General features: G+C 40.7%; 1 protein-coding gene across 1 annotated transcript in view; it reads left to right on the top strand.

The window, feature by feature from the left end:
• The first annotated feature begins 3,560 nt into the window (after positions 1-3,560).
• TKT (transketolase) overlaps positions 3,561-17,027 on the top strand; it is a 28,223-nt gene continuing 14,756 nt past the window's right edge. Inside the window, exons 1-8 of the mRNA XM_055707553.1 lie at positions 3,561-3,852; positions 8,894-9,011; positions 10,556-10,669; positions 11,343-11,440; positions 13,112-13,303; positions 14,126-14,244; positions 15,977-16,170; positions 16,766-16,930. Coding sequence (XP_055563528.1) covers positions 3,746-3,852; positions 8,894-9,011; positions 10,556-10,669; positions 11,343-11,440; positions 13,112-13,303; positions 14,126-14,244; positions 15,977-16,170; positions 16,766-16,930 — 1,107 coding nt within the window. The 5' untranslated portion in view covers positions 3,561-3,745. The remainder of the gene's footprint in view (positions 3,853-8,893; positions 9,012-10,555; positions 10,670-11,342; positions 11,441-13,111; positions 13,304-14,125; positions 14,245-15,976; positions 16,171-16,765; positions 16,931-17,027) is intronic.

The following is a 17,027-nucleotide window of genomic DNA, read 5'->3' as shown; positions in this document are numbered from 1 at the left end:
GCAAATGAAATGAAAACCCTGTTTTCATGAACCCTGTACAATGTTCAGGACCAGCAGGGTTACAATCCACACCAGCAGCAACTGGCACATTGCAGTTCAGTTTGGAATCCGTACAGTACTTAACTGATTCAATTGCACAGCCCATTGGTCTCTTTCCGTGCCTCCACTCATTTTCTTTGCTCACTGATGTTTGAATTTTGTAGGTGATGAGCTACCTAACCACGTGGTGTTCTTACTAGACTTTGATTTTGGAGTTTCTTCTGAGAACAGTTTTTAAGGCAAAATTGGGCACGTAGCTCAGTGGTAGCTAAATGCCCTGAATCTCAGCAGCACTGAGTGCATGCAGTTCTTGCTCTGGTAAACAGGGTTGCATGTACTTATGTCAGCAATGCATTTTTGCAGTATCTCAGCAAATGACAGCCATAGCTCAGCTTCCATGCTTCTACAGCACATAATGCCCTGACTAAAATCTGTGGAGGAGGGGATGGAAAAATCCAGTTGTCCTCTGTGTATGTTTTTAAGACGCTATTTAGTCTAGTGGTTAATACTGAAGCTAATGAGATGTGATTGTATATACTGAAGCAAGACTGTCCATATATTTGCATCCTTGTTTTACTCATACTGTACGTGGTTTCAGAGGCAAATACCAAGAATAAGGAAGAAATGTTGACTGTTGTACACAGCGTATACTGTGACTTTATTGCTTTACAGTCCATCACACTTGGTCAAAATTGCAGAAATAACATGCCACTTCAGTTGATCAAAGCGGAGGGACTGACACAAGGTGGAATTTCATCTTGTGTATGCTTGAGCTGCTGTTTTAACAACACAATACCATAAATAAGCACTCAGTGATGCAGCATAAGGATTCAGGGAAAGGAGGATGAGTTGCTGGCAGTACTCTCTCAATGACATTATCTAATCTAAGTCTATCTTAAAACCTTTCTACCATCCAAATAACAATGGAGGAAACAAAGTAGGTTGTGAGCCATAGTAATACTGGTCTTATCCAGATCGTCCCCCTTATTTTCTTACAGGAGGGAAATAAGAAAGCACTGTGTCTCCAACCTGAGAAAGCAGTTGATAAGATTGCTATTGCTACACTTGGGACATGGTTTGTTAGGGAGCCATCCTTACAATGAAGGTTAAAGGGTGAATCTTCATTGTAAGAAGACTTGATCACAGGCCTTACTCTTCAGCCAAAGAATGAAAACAGCCTGGACCATTAAAGCCAAAATTAAGGCTATGATCTAGTCAAGTGTACATTTAAAATAATTGTGAGGAAAAACAAAGGAGGTTGACTAAGGAGCAAGAAGTGACTGAACTCTATTTTAGTTGACTTATCTCAATTTGCCACTACCCATGATGTATGCAGAGAGAAACAGTAACAGCTTGGCAATGCTTACATCTTAATTGCACCGTATATATAAAAATCATGGAGTAAATGACTCTATTAGAAGCAAAAACTTAGCGTAGAAATTACTCGATTGTTCTCATGATACCTGCTCCCATTATGATTTTTCTAGTGTGTTTATAGATACTGCTAGCCATCCAGAAAGATGAAGTACTCTTATCTCTAAAATAAGGTTTTTGTTTCCTGATGCAAATGTATTTTCAAAGTTTTTGGAAACATATTGTCTGCAGATGAAATGGCAAGGGCATACAGGCATGTTTTCTTAATGTAACATCAGTTAACGCTAAATACTGTGGAGTTTGGCATCATAGCCATTATTCCACTTATGCTTGGTCTCAGTTGAAGAATTTACTTTATGAATTTATTTTATGCATCTCTTCTAAACCATAAATTAGGGTAGACCAAGGTGTCCTGCCTAATATTATTCAACTGATGCGAAGTTATCCATGTCACTGCACGTCAACTGTCTAAAGAACAGTGTTTAAACAGCAGTGCCATTAATTTCCCCAGCACTGTTAATCAGTAAGCACGTAGTAGAGCTCAGGCTAACAAATGCTTCTGTGCTAGTAACATGGTTCTGTGGCTTCATCTACATCAGCAGGTAGGGCTTCCAGTATAGCAGGTCTACAGAGCACATGAGACAGTGCTGAAAACTCAACATCCACGCTGTGTGTGTGTTTGAATTGTTCTCCAGACTAGCTCTTGTCTGTCCTGTCGGACTAAATACTTATTAATGGCTGGGGCATATTAGCTACTTTCTCAGACTTACTTTCTTCCGCCTCATCTTCATTTGAAAGGAATCCAGTTCATGAGCTTGAGAGCTGAGGACTTTTAAATAGAATATAGATCATAGCATAGCAAATGGCAGATGCAACAACTAACCTTTGTATAGTGCTCTCTAAAATGAACTCTGCACTTTGCTACTGCCAGGTTTGGTTGGTTGGCTCTGTTTTTTCCTTCTTCCTGACATACAGCCTATTTCCAGTCTAGTTTTTCTTCTGAGGTTGTTTTTTTTATTAAAAGGATTTGTGAAAAGACAACTGATGTAGCAGTTTTAGAAAACAGTTAAGCTAAGAGAATGGTGTCTGCTTTTATTTCTTCGAAGAAACTAGTTAGTTTATGGAGAAAGTTGTATCTTACCTTGCTAAGAGTTTCACATGTTACTTTTTAGCTGCGATTTGCCAAGCAAGCATGGATCCATGCTCTGTAAATAGAGGTGGCTGCCTTTGTTTCTGAAACCCAGTCTTCAGTCTGGAAGACAAAGGTGTCACTAGTGTCTTCTGAAATTAGATGATGATAGCCCTAGTTCACTAGATATAAGAGTTTACATGTAAAAGAGATTTTAAAATACCAGTATTTTCTAAAATCATATAATGGAGCTTTCAGGACAAACTGCCAGTGGACAGAACACTGAAGTACAAGGGAGAGTGCAGTGCAGGAATACCAGGTTTCATGAGCAAGATGCCAATTATTTGATTTTGGGTTTGTTATTGTTGTCTGTTTAAACTTTTTTTTGTTCACATCGTGACTTCTAGTGCTGCTTGAGCTTTCTAGAACAAATAGGAAATATTTAACTTGCTTTAATGTCAGTTCAGAATTGCTAGAGAAAATATATTTCCTGATTAATGGCTGGTGAAATCAGTCTTCTACACGCTAGCCTCTGTATTTGTCAAATTTCTAAACTTGCATTATAGAAATATGCATTATTTCTTGAAAGGAAGCCACACCAGGTCATTCTGTTACTATTTCTCCAAAGAAACAAGGTGCCTGTTAAGAGGCACCGCGCACAGTGACATCGTTACAGACGGGGACAGGCTGGAGGTGGGCACCCGCTGAGACCGCTTCATCGCGCTTCAGGGCTTGAAGGGCGGGAAAACGGGAGTTCGCCCCTTCCCCTCAGCCCGGCGGCTTCCAGCCCCCCCGGCCCCAGGCCGCCCCCGCTCACCGCGCTCGGCTGCTGGGGCTGCCGCGCCGCCTCCCTCACGCCGGCTGCCGGCCGGGGGAGGGAAATGGCGCCAAGACCGCCGGCGCGCGGCAGCCCCGAGACGCCTCCTGGCGCCGGCAGGGGGAGCCGGCGGCCCCGCCAGGCCGCGCCGCGCTGGCCCCCGGCCCCGCCCCGCCCCAACTCCCGGCGGCGGCGGCGGCGGCGGCGTGGGCAGGCCGGGCGCAGGCGGGAGGAGGGGCGCCCGCCCGCCCGCTCTCTCCGCCCCCGCCGCACGGCCCGGCTGAGGCGCGCTGCCCACAGACCTCGCGGAGCGCCGCCGTCCGTGCCCAGCCCCGGGTGCTGCCGCCCTAGCCCCGCTGCCGCCGCGGCCCTCCTGTTTCGCACACATGGAAGACTACCACAAGCCTGACCAGCAGACGCTGCAGGCCCTGAAGGACACGGCCAACCGGCTCCGCATCAGCTCCATCAAAGCCACGACCGCGGCCGGCTCCGGGTGAGTGAGGCGGTGGGCTGCGCCGCGGCCGCGCACCGGCGCCGCCGTGCGCCCGCCCCTCCGGCCAGCCGCGCGCCCGCACCCCGCATCTGTTGGGCGGCGGGGCCGAGGCGCGGTGGCGCTGGGAGGGGTAGGGCCGGGCCGCCCCGTTACTGGCTGCCCGGGGGCACACCGGCGGCTCCCGAAGGCAGAGCACCCCCCCCGCCGCAGCCATGTGCGGGACCCCGAGCGGGCGGCGGTGCCGGGGCCCGCCCGTGTCCCCCGCGGCTGTGCCCGGGGGCTGAGGCGGCCGCGGGGCGGGACGTGCGGCCGCGGGGATGGGGAGTCCGGGCGGGGAGGGGACACCGCAGCGGTCACGGCCGCATCCCCGGGACACCACCCCCCCCCCCCCGCCCGGCACGTCGGGGGCTCGGGGTGAGGCCGAGCGATGTGCAGGTGCTCCGTCGGGAAATGGCGGCCGCGGGCGAGGTGCGGGGCTCCCGCGGCCCGGCCCGGCCCAGCCCAGCCCAGCCCGGGGGCTGCAGCCTTCTGGCCGGCCCGGCGGGTGTTGTGACTGCGGAGAGCGGCCGGGAATGCTAAGTTGATGCAGGACTGAGAACCAAAGAATTTGTGCCCGAGGCGCAAGCCGTTTCTTTTTCATTTCGTGCCCGTCAGTTGGAACTAATTCTGCACAGAATTTCAAGTGAGCCCAAGCGGGATTATCTGTGAAATGCCCGCGGTCTCAAATGGGCAGTTTATTCAGGCCTCTGGACAGGATTTAGCGTAGGCTCTGATGTGTGCAGATTCCAGGGTTATCCTTCCTTTGATCGTGCTTTACCTATGGAAAAAAATCTCTGCAGACAATCCACTTTTATTCACGTAAAATTAAAGCTATTTTTTCTGCTTGTATAATGTATTTCTGTGTTTCCATAGAGTACTGCCTTTTTTTTCTTTCTTTTTTTTTTTTTTAATACCCATCTTGTTTCAATTTCCTCCTTTGGACCTCTTTGAAACTGGCCATGGTTTTCAAAAAAAAAATCAACCGAACAAACCAACCTTGAAGGAATCCTTTGGATGCTGGGGTTTGTGTGGAGAAGAGTGGTGTGTAAAATATTTTAAAGCTGCTTCTCTGACTTGCCTTAGGCTTTCCACGCTGTGTCTGGCATGGGCTGCCTCACATGGCTCTTTCTCAAAGCATACAGAAACTGAACTTTACTCATACCTTTTGCATACAGCAAATGAAAATGCTGCCTTGGTTCTTCCTGTAAAATGGAGCGTTGGGACACAGGGAATTTCTCAGCTAGCCATAGGAGTGGTTTTTACAAAGCCATGGCTTGTTTGGTCCAGTCTGGAGAGCGAAGTACAGGTTACCTAACAACTGCTCTTTTAATTCTTCATCTGTTTCAAAGCCATAATATACAGGCAGTATTACACAAGCCAAGCCTGTGTGAAATTGTAAGAAAAATTGTGCTAAACCTTCTTAGCAGAGCTTGATCTTCGGTCTTGAGCTTCTAGGGTGCATTTTAAGCAGGGCACACAGATGTATAGTATTGGTTGTTTTATCTACAGATAAAACTATGTCTCTGTTTTGTCTGATGTGCTGTTAAAGAGCAAGGATCTTGCTGCAGCCTTTGCTTATTTTCTGTGGTCCATGAAGTTCAATAGTAAAGTCATTCTCCCCATGCCGATGAAGAAACAGTAAAAACAGTTTTACTCAAGCTTTTTATTCCTGGCTCATCTGTGCTACAATACTGAGTACTTCTTGCACAAAGGTGTTTCATTAATCACTCCAGCTTAACCTAGCACTAGAGTTGTGTAGTCTGAAATTATTACACAACATGATAATGAGCAGATTATGAAAGATGCGCTCTGGAGGGAAGATTCTGTTGAGAAGCCATACATTTTCTTTCTTAATAAGATTCGGTTGCTAAGATGATGTTGTAGTAATGTGCCTAAAAGAAAAAGACGTTCACAGTCTTTCGCGGTGTTAGGCAAATCACATACATTTCTAACACAGCTACGCTTTATGAATGTGTTTTCCAAAGCCTGAATGAGACAGTAAGCTTTGCCTGAATTGCTGGTATCCACCAAGAATGTAGAAGGATGTTTGAATGCAAGTTAAATTTAAATAGAAGCTTACAGTTAGTTAAAAAATTTGTCATGCTTGCACTGATGTTAAGGAAATTTGGGGTTGTTAAAGGTGTAGTATGTAAAACTGAAGGAAATACTTGCAATAAAAGCACTTCAGACAAAAGAGGACCTGCCAGCTACTTTCAATGAAGTAATTTCTGTAAACTTGCATATATTGCAACACAAGTGGTTTCATGACAGATCTGATACATCAGTTCTTGCAGTCTTTACTTGTACTAACTTTTGTTGAAGAAAGCTACGGCCTTTTTCTGGACAAGAGCTAAAAGAGCAGGCAGTCTGATCCTCGATGCTCAAACATATCGCTTTGAGTACTTTACCAGCTGTAGTGGAAAAATTCAGTGAATTGGAACAAGATTTTGTGCTTAAAATGCCTTAGGGGAGGGAAAAAAAAGTTAGTTGTCAAGATTGAACATACTTGCTTTTGGACGTGGAAGAAGTTTTTCTTCTAGATAAGTAGTGCAGACGTTTTAATCAAAACTGGTAGTCTGTTTTGTAGCTAATGATAAATTTCTGCAGTTTTGAAACAGTGCCAGGCTTCCTAGAATTAGATGGTTAAATTCTTAAAAGTGGAACTTGCAAGAGTTTCTTAAGAGGCAGTTTCATAACGTGTGGTATGATCACATTTTGCACATTTTTGTTTTCCTTCAATTTTTTTAGCTCTTTTCTTTCATTCAGTATTCCATTTTAACATTTCACCACTATTCTTTTTAGCTGAAATGTGTAGATATGTGTAGATGGAGCTAACATAAAATGATGCAGAGTAGTTAAAAGAAAACTCTTAACTACATTGGAGTAATTATTTTACTCTTGATTTGTGTGGATCCAGGGTTAGAGTATTCTAATATACTTTGTTTTGCCTTTTCTTACTAAAAGGCTATATTTGAAGGTTAAGGCAGTTCATCGGTAGAAGCTATCTGGCAGAGAAGCATGTTAATGGACCACCACTGCAAAGTTCTAGGTTGTTTGTCAATCAGGAGCTCAGCATGGAAGATTGTGTGCAAGTAGTGGCAGTGACTTTCCTTCTACGAGTAATCCAAATACACTTTCCTAGGATTAACAAGGAATTCTTTCAACAGAACTTAATAGAAAAGTGTGAGCTGATAGAAGACCAGTAGTTGTAGCCTTAATAAGATGACTGTATTTAAAGAAAATTGTGTAGTTGATTTTTCAGTGATTTCTGGTATCTGATATGTAGTTAAATTTTGGTTATGTTAGTAGGAGATCATTCAATTAACCTGCAGTTTTAATAAAAATATTTTTTTCCCTAATTTTCAAGTAATTTATTAAATTTTTCTACCTTTTTTTTTATTTCCACATGCTACCATTTTAGGTTGTTTTAAACTTTTTTTACCAAGACCAGGAGTTCATAGAAGTATGGTTAAGTATAAAGTTAATGAAATTAAAGGAATGAAAGCTTTAAACAAGCATGTAAGGCTTATTGATTAACTCAGATTTATAAATATTTACTAATATGTTTGAACCATGGTTTAAAGCTAATTCTTTTGGTTCCCTGTGTGTGAGTACTTACAAAGGGATGGACACTAACCGTAATTGATATTTTGCTAGTGTTTTGCATGTTTTTATTCTCTTATTGCAGCACTGTTGGGGATGTTGGGAGGGAAGGTTTATTACTACCAGAAGAGAATATTTTGATTAGTTCTAGTGAAGGTGGTGTCTAATCCTAACATGCATGGTAAATGTACATGTGGGAGACGAAATGTGACACTTTCATAGTAAGTTTGTCCTGTTTTACAAGTAGGGTCAAATATTTTATAAGAGTATTGTTTTAAAGATGAAAAATAAACATTTGTAGAAGAGAAGGTGAGATGAGACTGCAGGTTATTTTCAAAGCTGGTGAAGATTTCTGTAGCCATAACCTTTTTACCGTTCATTATTCACTTTCCTATACTTCAGTAGCAACCACTGATACCAAGAATTATCCTGTTTATACCAGTAACTCTGGAAAATGCTACTTTCCACACTCAGTAAAGGTTTTTAAAGAGCCTCCTTACCCCTTTTAAGCTTTATCACAAGTGAAAAGCCAAGGCTGATATACTCAAGTGGTCAGGTGGTGCCATCCCTTCAAGATGCATAAGAACTACAGTGATTGTTATTTAAATGACAGTAATATAGATGAATAAAAGTAATTTTATGCCATTCTATTACACTTCAAACAAATTATGTACCTTGTCTTGGAATAACTCAGTATTTGCCACTTGTAAATAACCCTTTTTGTGCAAATTTATATTTGCTTGTCTAGTTTCAGTAGAAGATGAAATACAAAAATTGTACTATTTAATGCCCTCTTTAGAAATCAGAATTCTAGTTCTGTCTGTTCTAGCATAGTAGAATAAAATGGTACCTATGTTATACAATTGTAAACATTCCAGAACTTTCTGCAGAAGTTAATCTTGCATTACCAATCCCTGCCTGTGCAGTGGGGCCTGAACAAGTTATGATGCCATGCTTTTAATTCCTTCACTCAGTGCGTGGCTAAAGTACTGTGGAAGGCTGTCTTCGCTTCCTCTGCATCAGTGTGAATTTCCACTGTCAGCTAAATTAGTAGAGTATGATTTCAGGTACGGATCGTACTCCTTCCAGTGCTTCATAGTCACCGATTAGGGTGGTGTTCCTTCACATGAAGAACAGAGAGCTCTAAAAGATGTGTCCTTAAGCTGTCACCAGGGTCTATTTTTTAAGGTCCACTTCAACTAGATAAGAAGGCTTCCTTTGTCTCAAAGTACAACTGATTGGCACTGGGGTAATGGTAGATGGGATGGGTTATCAAAAACACTTTAAGAGTGTATTTTAATGCTGAGGAGTAGCAGGCTGGTAAAGTGATATTTTAAAGATGCAGTCCTGAGCAAACAATGATGAGAAGTGATAATCTTGGGTCTGTCTTGACTTGTAGCCACCCTACATCATGTTGCAGTGCAGCAGAGATTATGTCTGTGCTGTTTTTCCATACCATGAGGTACAAAGTGCAAGATCCCAGAAACGCCAGCAACGACCGGTTTGTTCTTTCAAAGGTAAAATAACTTTTACGCTATACTGTTGCAGTCTGCTGGTAAAGAGTTGTCTGTCTGTAAATTATATAGACTTGTCTTCATACTTACTTGTGCTTGCAACTACACAGAAGTCTATTGGAAATATTTGAGAGCTTGGAATTTGTCTACTTCAGAAAGACAAATAAATACTGGGTTAAGTTGTAGCATAACTCAAAAATACACACTCAGTATAATGTGTCTTGGTAAGTCTTAACTTCACTTTGTTAAATTGTTTTAATATTAAATAATAAATATATTGTCTATAAAATTTATCAAGAAATATTAACATCTGTTTTATTTTGGCATAACCGACTTTCTACTGAGTGAGTTGCGGTTAGCTTTTGTGCTCTACTTGTTAAATGCAGCCATGCTGTTACGCCTGCAGTCATGTCACAATGTGCACTAATTACTGTCAGCTTTTCAGGGAGCATTATATGAAATAGTTATGGTAGGTTAGTGAGCAATTTGCATTCCTACTGTGCCAGTATGATATTAAAGTCAATGCTACTTCTGAAACTGTTGTGGTTCAAAAAACACATAAAACCACAGTCTGGACTGGCCATTAGCGTTTCTATCCCCTTTTGCATTATGCCCTTGCAAATCACAGGGACATTTCAATCATATGACATAAAGGCAGTTGAGGGGCCTTCAGAAAACTTAATCATGTAAAAAATGGCAGATGAAGTACTCCAGTGAGGCGTTCCATCTTTGAGTCTGAGTTCCTCACGTGGTTGCTTACAGTAGTGCTGCATAGCTGATGGTGTATATCCTTGCATCGGTTATTATAACTGTTGGCACCTCTGACTGCCGTTCTGAAATAAGTGATTGGATGAGAAGCAAGGAGCTAATGCTGAGGTGGTAAAGTAACGAGAGAGTCACTTCTTCGTGTTTGCTTTGGTGCACTCTAATTAATCAGGGTTTCTGTCTGGAGTTGCTAAATGGCTTCAAATCTCTGCATGCTTTTTTGACTCCTAATGACTCCGTGGGTGAATGATGGCTACTACGTTGCAGTTGTCCACTTGGACGTGGCTGCAAGAATCTGAGTGTATAAAGCTTAAAATTTTGCCTGTTGTCACTCACTGCATCTTACCTTGAATACATATGTATTGAATGGGGTAACACTTGCTCATCCGTTTACTGGTTTAGTGAACAGTGCTCTGTTCTTGAAACTGGTACCTAAACAAATTGAATCGTTTATTTGGATACCAAAACTACTTTTTGGAATTGGACCTGCATGGCTGAGAGAGACCTTCTTGCTCTTCGGTGTTGATTTTCTCAAGGACATCCTAAATAGCCCTCCAGAGTGCTGCATTCTTTCTGTCTTAACTGTACTCAGCTGTCTGGGGTACTATAAGCAGGGGCACGGGGGACTTGGAAACAAGCGTCAATGTGAATGTTGCATGTTCGGGGCCTGCTTAGAGGACATAAGAACCTGATTCCAGGGTTTGTCAGCTTTGTAGAATTTTGTCTTGATACTAGCATATTGTGAAACCTGTGCTTTGCTTAAGATTTATGTTTCTCTCTAGGGTCATGCAGCACCAATTTTATATTCTGTTTGGGCAGAAGCTGGTTTTCTACAAGAAGCAGAATTACTGAACTTGAGGAAAATTGATTCTGTCCTAGAAGGACACCCAGTACCAGTGAGTGTTCATAACCTTTGATATAAAATGTTGTTTTCTGTAAAACAGGAAGTGTATGTATTTTGCAGCAATTTGTGTTTGCCAGCTACAGTACAGGAAAGATACAGACTTATAAGAAGGTTGATGACACTTACATTATATATAAGGCTTCACAACTGGATCAGTCTCTGTGTTTGAGCATGTAAAAATTAACTTTATAGCTGTTGTAAAGTTCCCCTACAGTCCTGTATGTCAATGTTTTTAATTTAAAAAAAAGCTTTATATAAAGTTCCAGCATGGCTTTTCTCATCGTTAAGAAGCTTTGAGGTATTTCATAAGTTTATATCCAGTTTGGTCACCTCATTGGTCTTTCCGTTCCCAGGCAGTTGTTTCAGTTGATTCTTTTTTACACAAAATCATCAGTTCTTAACAGTTGCCATCCAAGGCATAGCTGAGAAATTCCTGGGCCATAGGTATCATTGCCTTCAGAGAGCCTAGTTAGCTTGTGACATGGATCGTCAAGGTACACACATTGCAGGGAAAGGAGGAGAACAGGGCAAGATTTGGAGGGACTTGCACTATATTGTTATAGCCGACAAGCTGAATTTTGATGTATGTTGAACCATTTTCTAGCACTGGAATGTGGTTCCTCTATTTCTTAACTGTAAAATAATTGTTGCTCTTTTGTTCTCAGAGGCAAGCATTCACTGATGTGGCTACTGGATCCCTTGGTCAGGGTCTTGGTGCTGCATGTGGAATGGCATACACTGGCAAGTTCTTTGACAGAGCCAGGTAATTCCATCTTCATATTTCATGATTATAGGCATTCAATAGGAATATTCTGTGAAAAGAAATTGTATTGTTATCTCAATCAGGAAAAAAAACCCAAACCTCTTTTATTCTGGTCTCCATTCCCAAGTCTAATTTCAAATTCAGGTTTTTCATGATAGATTACTAGCCTGATAATTACAAAGTCATTGCTAGTGAAACTACCGATGGTTTAAAGATTAGCAAGAATTAGTGCATATGCATGTTCCTTTTGTAACTGACAGCATTGCAAGGTGATGTTCCTGAACAGAGAAAACAGTAAGTCGTTAGAGCAGCTTCTTAACTTCCAGAGAGTAATAGCCAGTGTGAGACTGGTATGTATCCACTCGGAAGAAAGATGCAAACTAGAGATGTGTCTGTTCAAAGTCAGATGACAAATGATGGAGAACATGTATCTAGATAAGGAACTATTATGGTCAATAATAGAGCCATTGAATCATAAAGTAGGGTTTCAAATTGTTATCAGAAAGGCACTCAACTCCATAGAGACAAAAATGACTGCTTCTGCCATTTGTTTTGTGCACAGGAAAAGTAGATGTCTGAAGGCAAATCTGTATGAGGAGGAAAAATAGCCTGATGTAGTTGATATATTTTATGTGACAGTTCTAGTACATTCGAGCATAGGCTGCCCAGTTAATGTGTCCTACACTTCACTAACTTGAAATCATTTCTGTAAAAGATGACTTGGTGATTTTAATTGAGTTTAGCAGATGCTACGTGTGGAAAAAATCTAACCAGTGCTTACATGACGGAAGAAAAAGGTGGTCTTGCATGCAATACTGGGGAGCAGCTTATGTGGAAGGAGTTCAGATTTAGCTGTAGGCAGGTGGGATTCAGATCAGAAGTCTCTTATAGCTTAATGTCTAGTAAAAAAAAATCACTAACAGCCATCTTGATTATTTTCTTTTAAAATTATTATTTGAAGGCTAATATACAGTTATTTTAAAATTTTAATACATAATGAACATTTACAAAGCTTTGTCATCCAAAAAAAAAAGAGAATGGTAATAAAAGAAAAATACAGCAGCTGAGTTCTACAGAGGTCAGGCAGTACTCCTGCTATCTGAATTTTACCTAAATACAAAGCTTCAGTATTTGGAGAAATAGTCTACAAAGTCCTATCGTGCTGGTTATCCTTTTTCCTGAATTCTGGATTTGGTTATGTAACATGTTTTAATCCATACTTGAGTTCATCCACAATTTATAGTTTCCTGAAATTAAATTATTGTTCATCCTTCCAGAGAGTATATGGTAGGAATGAGGAAGCAGACGGTAACCTTTCATGTATTGTTAGTGATCTTGCTGAGTCACAGTGACAGTGTTTAATGGGCCTGTTCATTCAAGCCTTGCAATAGGAGGCTTAAGGTCTGATTTTTTTGAGACAAAGGTTTGAAAAGGAGTACAGTATTTCTCATCTGGTTTTTTTTTTTTTTTTTATGTGTAACAGCTCAAAAGTATTTTAATTTGTCTCATGTCACATACAGTTATCTGAGGTGAATGCATTCAGCAATGGGGGTTGAGTTTGGGATAGGAAAAGCAGTGAATTCTAACTGTGAATTGTTGGGGGGAGTTTGTTCTTGATTTAATTGTGTTTACACATTAATTTTATTTTACTTTATTGATTTCTTCTTGTAGCTATCGAGTGTATTGTCTGCTAGGAGATGGAGAGCTATCTGAAGGCTCTGTTTGGGAGGCAATGGCCTTTGCTGGGTTTTACAAGCTAGATAATCTTGTTGCTATATTTGATGTTAACCGTCTTGGACAAAGTGACCCTGCCCCTCTGCAGCATCATGTTGAAATTTACCAGAAACGCTGTGAAGCCTTTGGGTACGTGATTGGACAAGTTCATTCTAGTCTCTCATTTGAAACTGTATGTTTTATTTGCTTTTCAGAATTTTTCAAATGAACTTTTAGCTCTAAAGGATACCATCACCAAGAAAGATGGTCTTTCATAATGCCTGATATTGGTCGTCTTTGTTGGTACAGCAGGAAGATTTAAAGTGGCAGAATTTTTTGTTTAAAGGAAAAATAAAAGGACTGCTTACTCAGATAAATTTCTTAGAGGATCTTAAAGCAGTTTTTATCACATTAAATACAGATTTTTAACTGTGTGACCAAATGTACTGTCATAGCAAGCAGATCAGAAAAAAAGGCATGGAAACGGCTACTTGTACAAGAATTATGTATTGGCTTTCAGTTAGTTTAGAAATGTATATTTCTATGTAGATGCAGAAATCCTTGATAAAGAACTGACAGATACAATAGCAGCCATGCAAATTGTGCTGGAGCATTTTTATGTTTTAATCAGCTGTGATTGTCAATTTTTTAACTGATTTCTGGATGTCTGATTTCCTCTTGTAATTAGAAAAGGCTATTAATCTGAAGAAATGTAGGATAACTCGGTTATCTGTAGGCTGAGAATTTTGCTAGCAGTTGTTAATTCCTCTGTGAGTCATTTTGCATTATAAAAAAGGGACTGATATTTTAGTATATCAAATGAATGCTAGTTCATGTTTCTGGCATACTTTGGGTCTTTTAAAAAGACACTGCATTGGAATGAAGTTAGTATTCGTTATTGTTATTGCTAACTACCAGAGAGTGTCACATGCTAAAACCCTTTGGAAACAGTTGATCTGTTTGTGTTCTTAGCTGGCATGCTATCATCGTTGATGGACACAGTGTGGAGGAACTTTGCAAAGCCTTTGGCCAGGCCAAACATCAGCCAACAGCTATCATTGCAAAGACTTTTAAAGGCAAAGGCATATCAGGTAATAAAACATCTATTCCTTTGCATACACATATGTATATAAATAGTATGTACATAGTGCTGCAATAAAGGTGCAGTCATTAAAAAATACAGAAGTTTAACATTTCATTTGGCATCCTGTCAGCTTTTTGCCTTGATCGTACTACCACACAGTCTGAAAACTCAGTTTCACCCTATATTTTTTTCCTTTGTGGCCTTTTCTTATGGCGGATGTTAAATTGATGCTTCATAGGAAGCAGGCAAAGATGTGGCTCTCGGTTCTTCACATTATCCAGCCATGTGCGGTTCTGTGTTGACTGGGCTTTTACAGATCCCCACTTGTAGAGTAGAATTTCCTCTGCTGTCAGCTGTGCTTGAGTTGTTACTCTTTTAAAAGTCTTTTCCAGCCTGGAAGATGGCCGGGGGGTGGGGGGGGTGGCGGGGTGGGGTATTGGACCATATGGCTTTGTCTTGAAAATTGCCCTAGCAAAAGAGGGCCACCTTGTTGGCTTGCTGTTGATCCCTAGACTCACAGAGACTATGCTGAGAAGGGAGTGACTTTGTCATAAAAACTCCCTGCTCCTTGAGTTGCAAATAACTGGGTCTGCTTATTACCAGCCAGGCAGTATGCACACACAGAAAACGAGGAATTACTGCATTTACAGTTTTGACGAAGCTGCATGAGGTGTGGTACATAAGCTACCTGGTAACACTACAGGTTATTTCATATGATCTGATGTGGAAGTCACTGAGATACAGGATACAGTAATCCATAGAAATGATTTCATAGGTTAGCAGCTGTTTGAATTTTGGAGTTCATGATGCCTCTTTAAGATCCTTTTGAAGTTTTCACATGGTGTGAAACTTACCTAGTTGTCTAGGGGACAGATGTGCACCAACACATGCAATAGCATGCAGAAAGTCTTTCAAACTCTTTATACTTCCCAGCAGCATTAGTGCTAAGAAAATTATTTTGGTTCTTGCAAGTGAGATGTGTGCTAGCTACTGAGCGTTCTATGGATTACATTCTGTGTATCTATTCTGTGGATACAGTGCATATTCAGCGTGTCCAGGGTTGCCATGATTCTGTTCAGCTCCAGTTTATTAGAGGCACTCTGCTAATTTATCTTTCTGACCACATAAATATTAATAACAGGAGTGAATATCTTCATTCCTTTTCATTGAGTAAGCAAGCAAGATTCATTCTTCTTAGTGACTTACTCAGTGAAAAACAGCATATCAGCCAGAGAGGTGATTTTGCTGTTAGTGCCAGGTGCACAAAGATGAGAGTCATCACAAGCTATTAAAATAAAGCTGTAAAATGTCAGGTCTTGTTTGAATTAGCTTGCTTAACTGTTGTTCGAAATTCATCTGAGTTTGTTTAATTAGGCCCGACTATTGAAAATTCATGTTAACTGTTCAGATTGATTACTGTTTACTTCTTGCCACACTTATGGACCACGTCTTTTAGTTGCCAAATCATAATCAATTTCAGTAGAAGATACTGGAATTTCATCACTAGTTTGGACTATATGGAATTTGACTATTTGTGTTAAGTATTTAAACATGTTTGTCTTAATGCAATTTAAATTAATGGTAATTGTTTACAGTGGGAATAATAAAGAAGTTCTTTTCTTGGAAGACTATGCTAGACTGTCATGCTCCACTGCACTTTTATCCGAGTAAAATCTGCAGCTAAGATCTTAAACAGTTTTTATATTTTTGTGATTTGTAATATAATTTTAAATACACAGGTGTTGAAGATAAGGAAAGCTGGCATGGAAAGCCCCTTCCAAAAAACATGGCTGAACAAGTCATTCAGGAAATAGATGACAAAATCCAAAATAAGAAAAAGCTTTCTCCAGCCCTCCCGGAAGAAGATGCACCTATAGTAAATATTAGAAACATTAAGATGCCATCTCCACCAACTTACAAAGTGGGAGAAAAGGTATTCCCTTCCTTTTTCACTGTTTGTCAGATAACTTCAAAGTATGAGGCTGTTTAATGGATGGCCGGAAGTTCCGTGTTTTTCCTTTGCCACGATTTCAACTACCCACCTCTTCTCTCCTAGTTTGAGAATCCTGGTACATCTGTTGTGTGACACACAGACATTAAGCTCACTGCGTATTGGAAGGATATTAAAATACAAAGACTCACATAACTCCATTTCATGATCGTTACCAATCATTCAAACTATTTTATGTGTATTTAAAGTTAAACTCCACGAGGTTCAGTGATTTTCCATGATTGGAAACCAAGGTTTTAAAAATTCCATAGCTGGATTGGTAGGGAGTTGCTAATTTCAGCACAGATGTGTGTCCTGATGCTTCACTGTGTTTTTCTTTTTTTGTTTACACTTAGGAATGTCACTGTTCTTATATGTACTTTTGATACTGCTAACATAAATTTTTTTTCAGTTGTCTTGCGTGTTGTGGGGTTTTTTAGTTGTGTGTGCATGCACTCATGGAAAAAACAAAGAAACAAACAAAAAGCTTCTAGGAACAGGAAGTTACAACAGTTCTGCTGTATTTTTCTTTTCCTAGTGGGCTACCCGCAAAGCTTATGGTGTTGCACTTGCAAAACTGGGCCATGCTAATGATCGAGTGATTGCTTTGGATGGAGACACAAAGAACTCCACCTTCTCAGAGCTTTTTAAGAAAGAACATCCCAGTCGCTACATTGAATGCTACATTGCTGAACAGAACATGGTAACTGGTCTCTTGGCTTTATGAAATACTGATATTACACAGCAATATCAGACCATTCACTCTGAGTCTTCACAGGGTGGGGTTTTAATTTGCTGTT

Source organism: Falco cherrug, chromosome 4 (genome assembly GCF_023634085.1).
Source record: "Falco cherrug isolate bFalChe1 chromosome 4, bFalChe1.pri, whole genome shotgun sequence".
NCBI classification, from domain to species: domain Eukaryota; kingdom Metazoa; phylum Chordata; class Aves; order Falconiformes; family Falconidae; genus Falco; species Falco cherrug.
The sequence above is the reverse complement of the archived record's forward strand: the minus strand, read 5'-3'. Positions and strand labels throughout refer to the sequence as shown.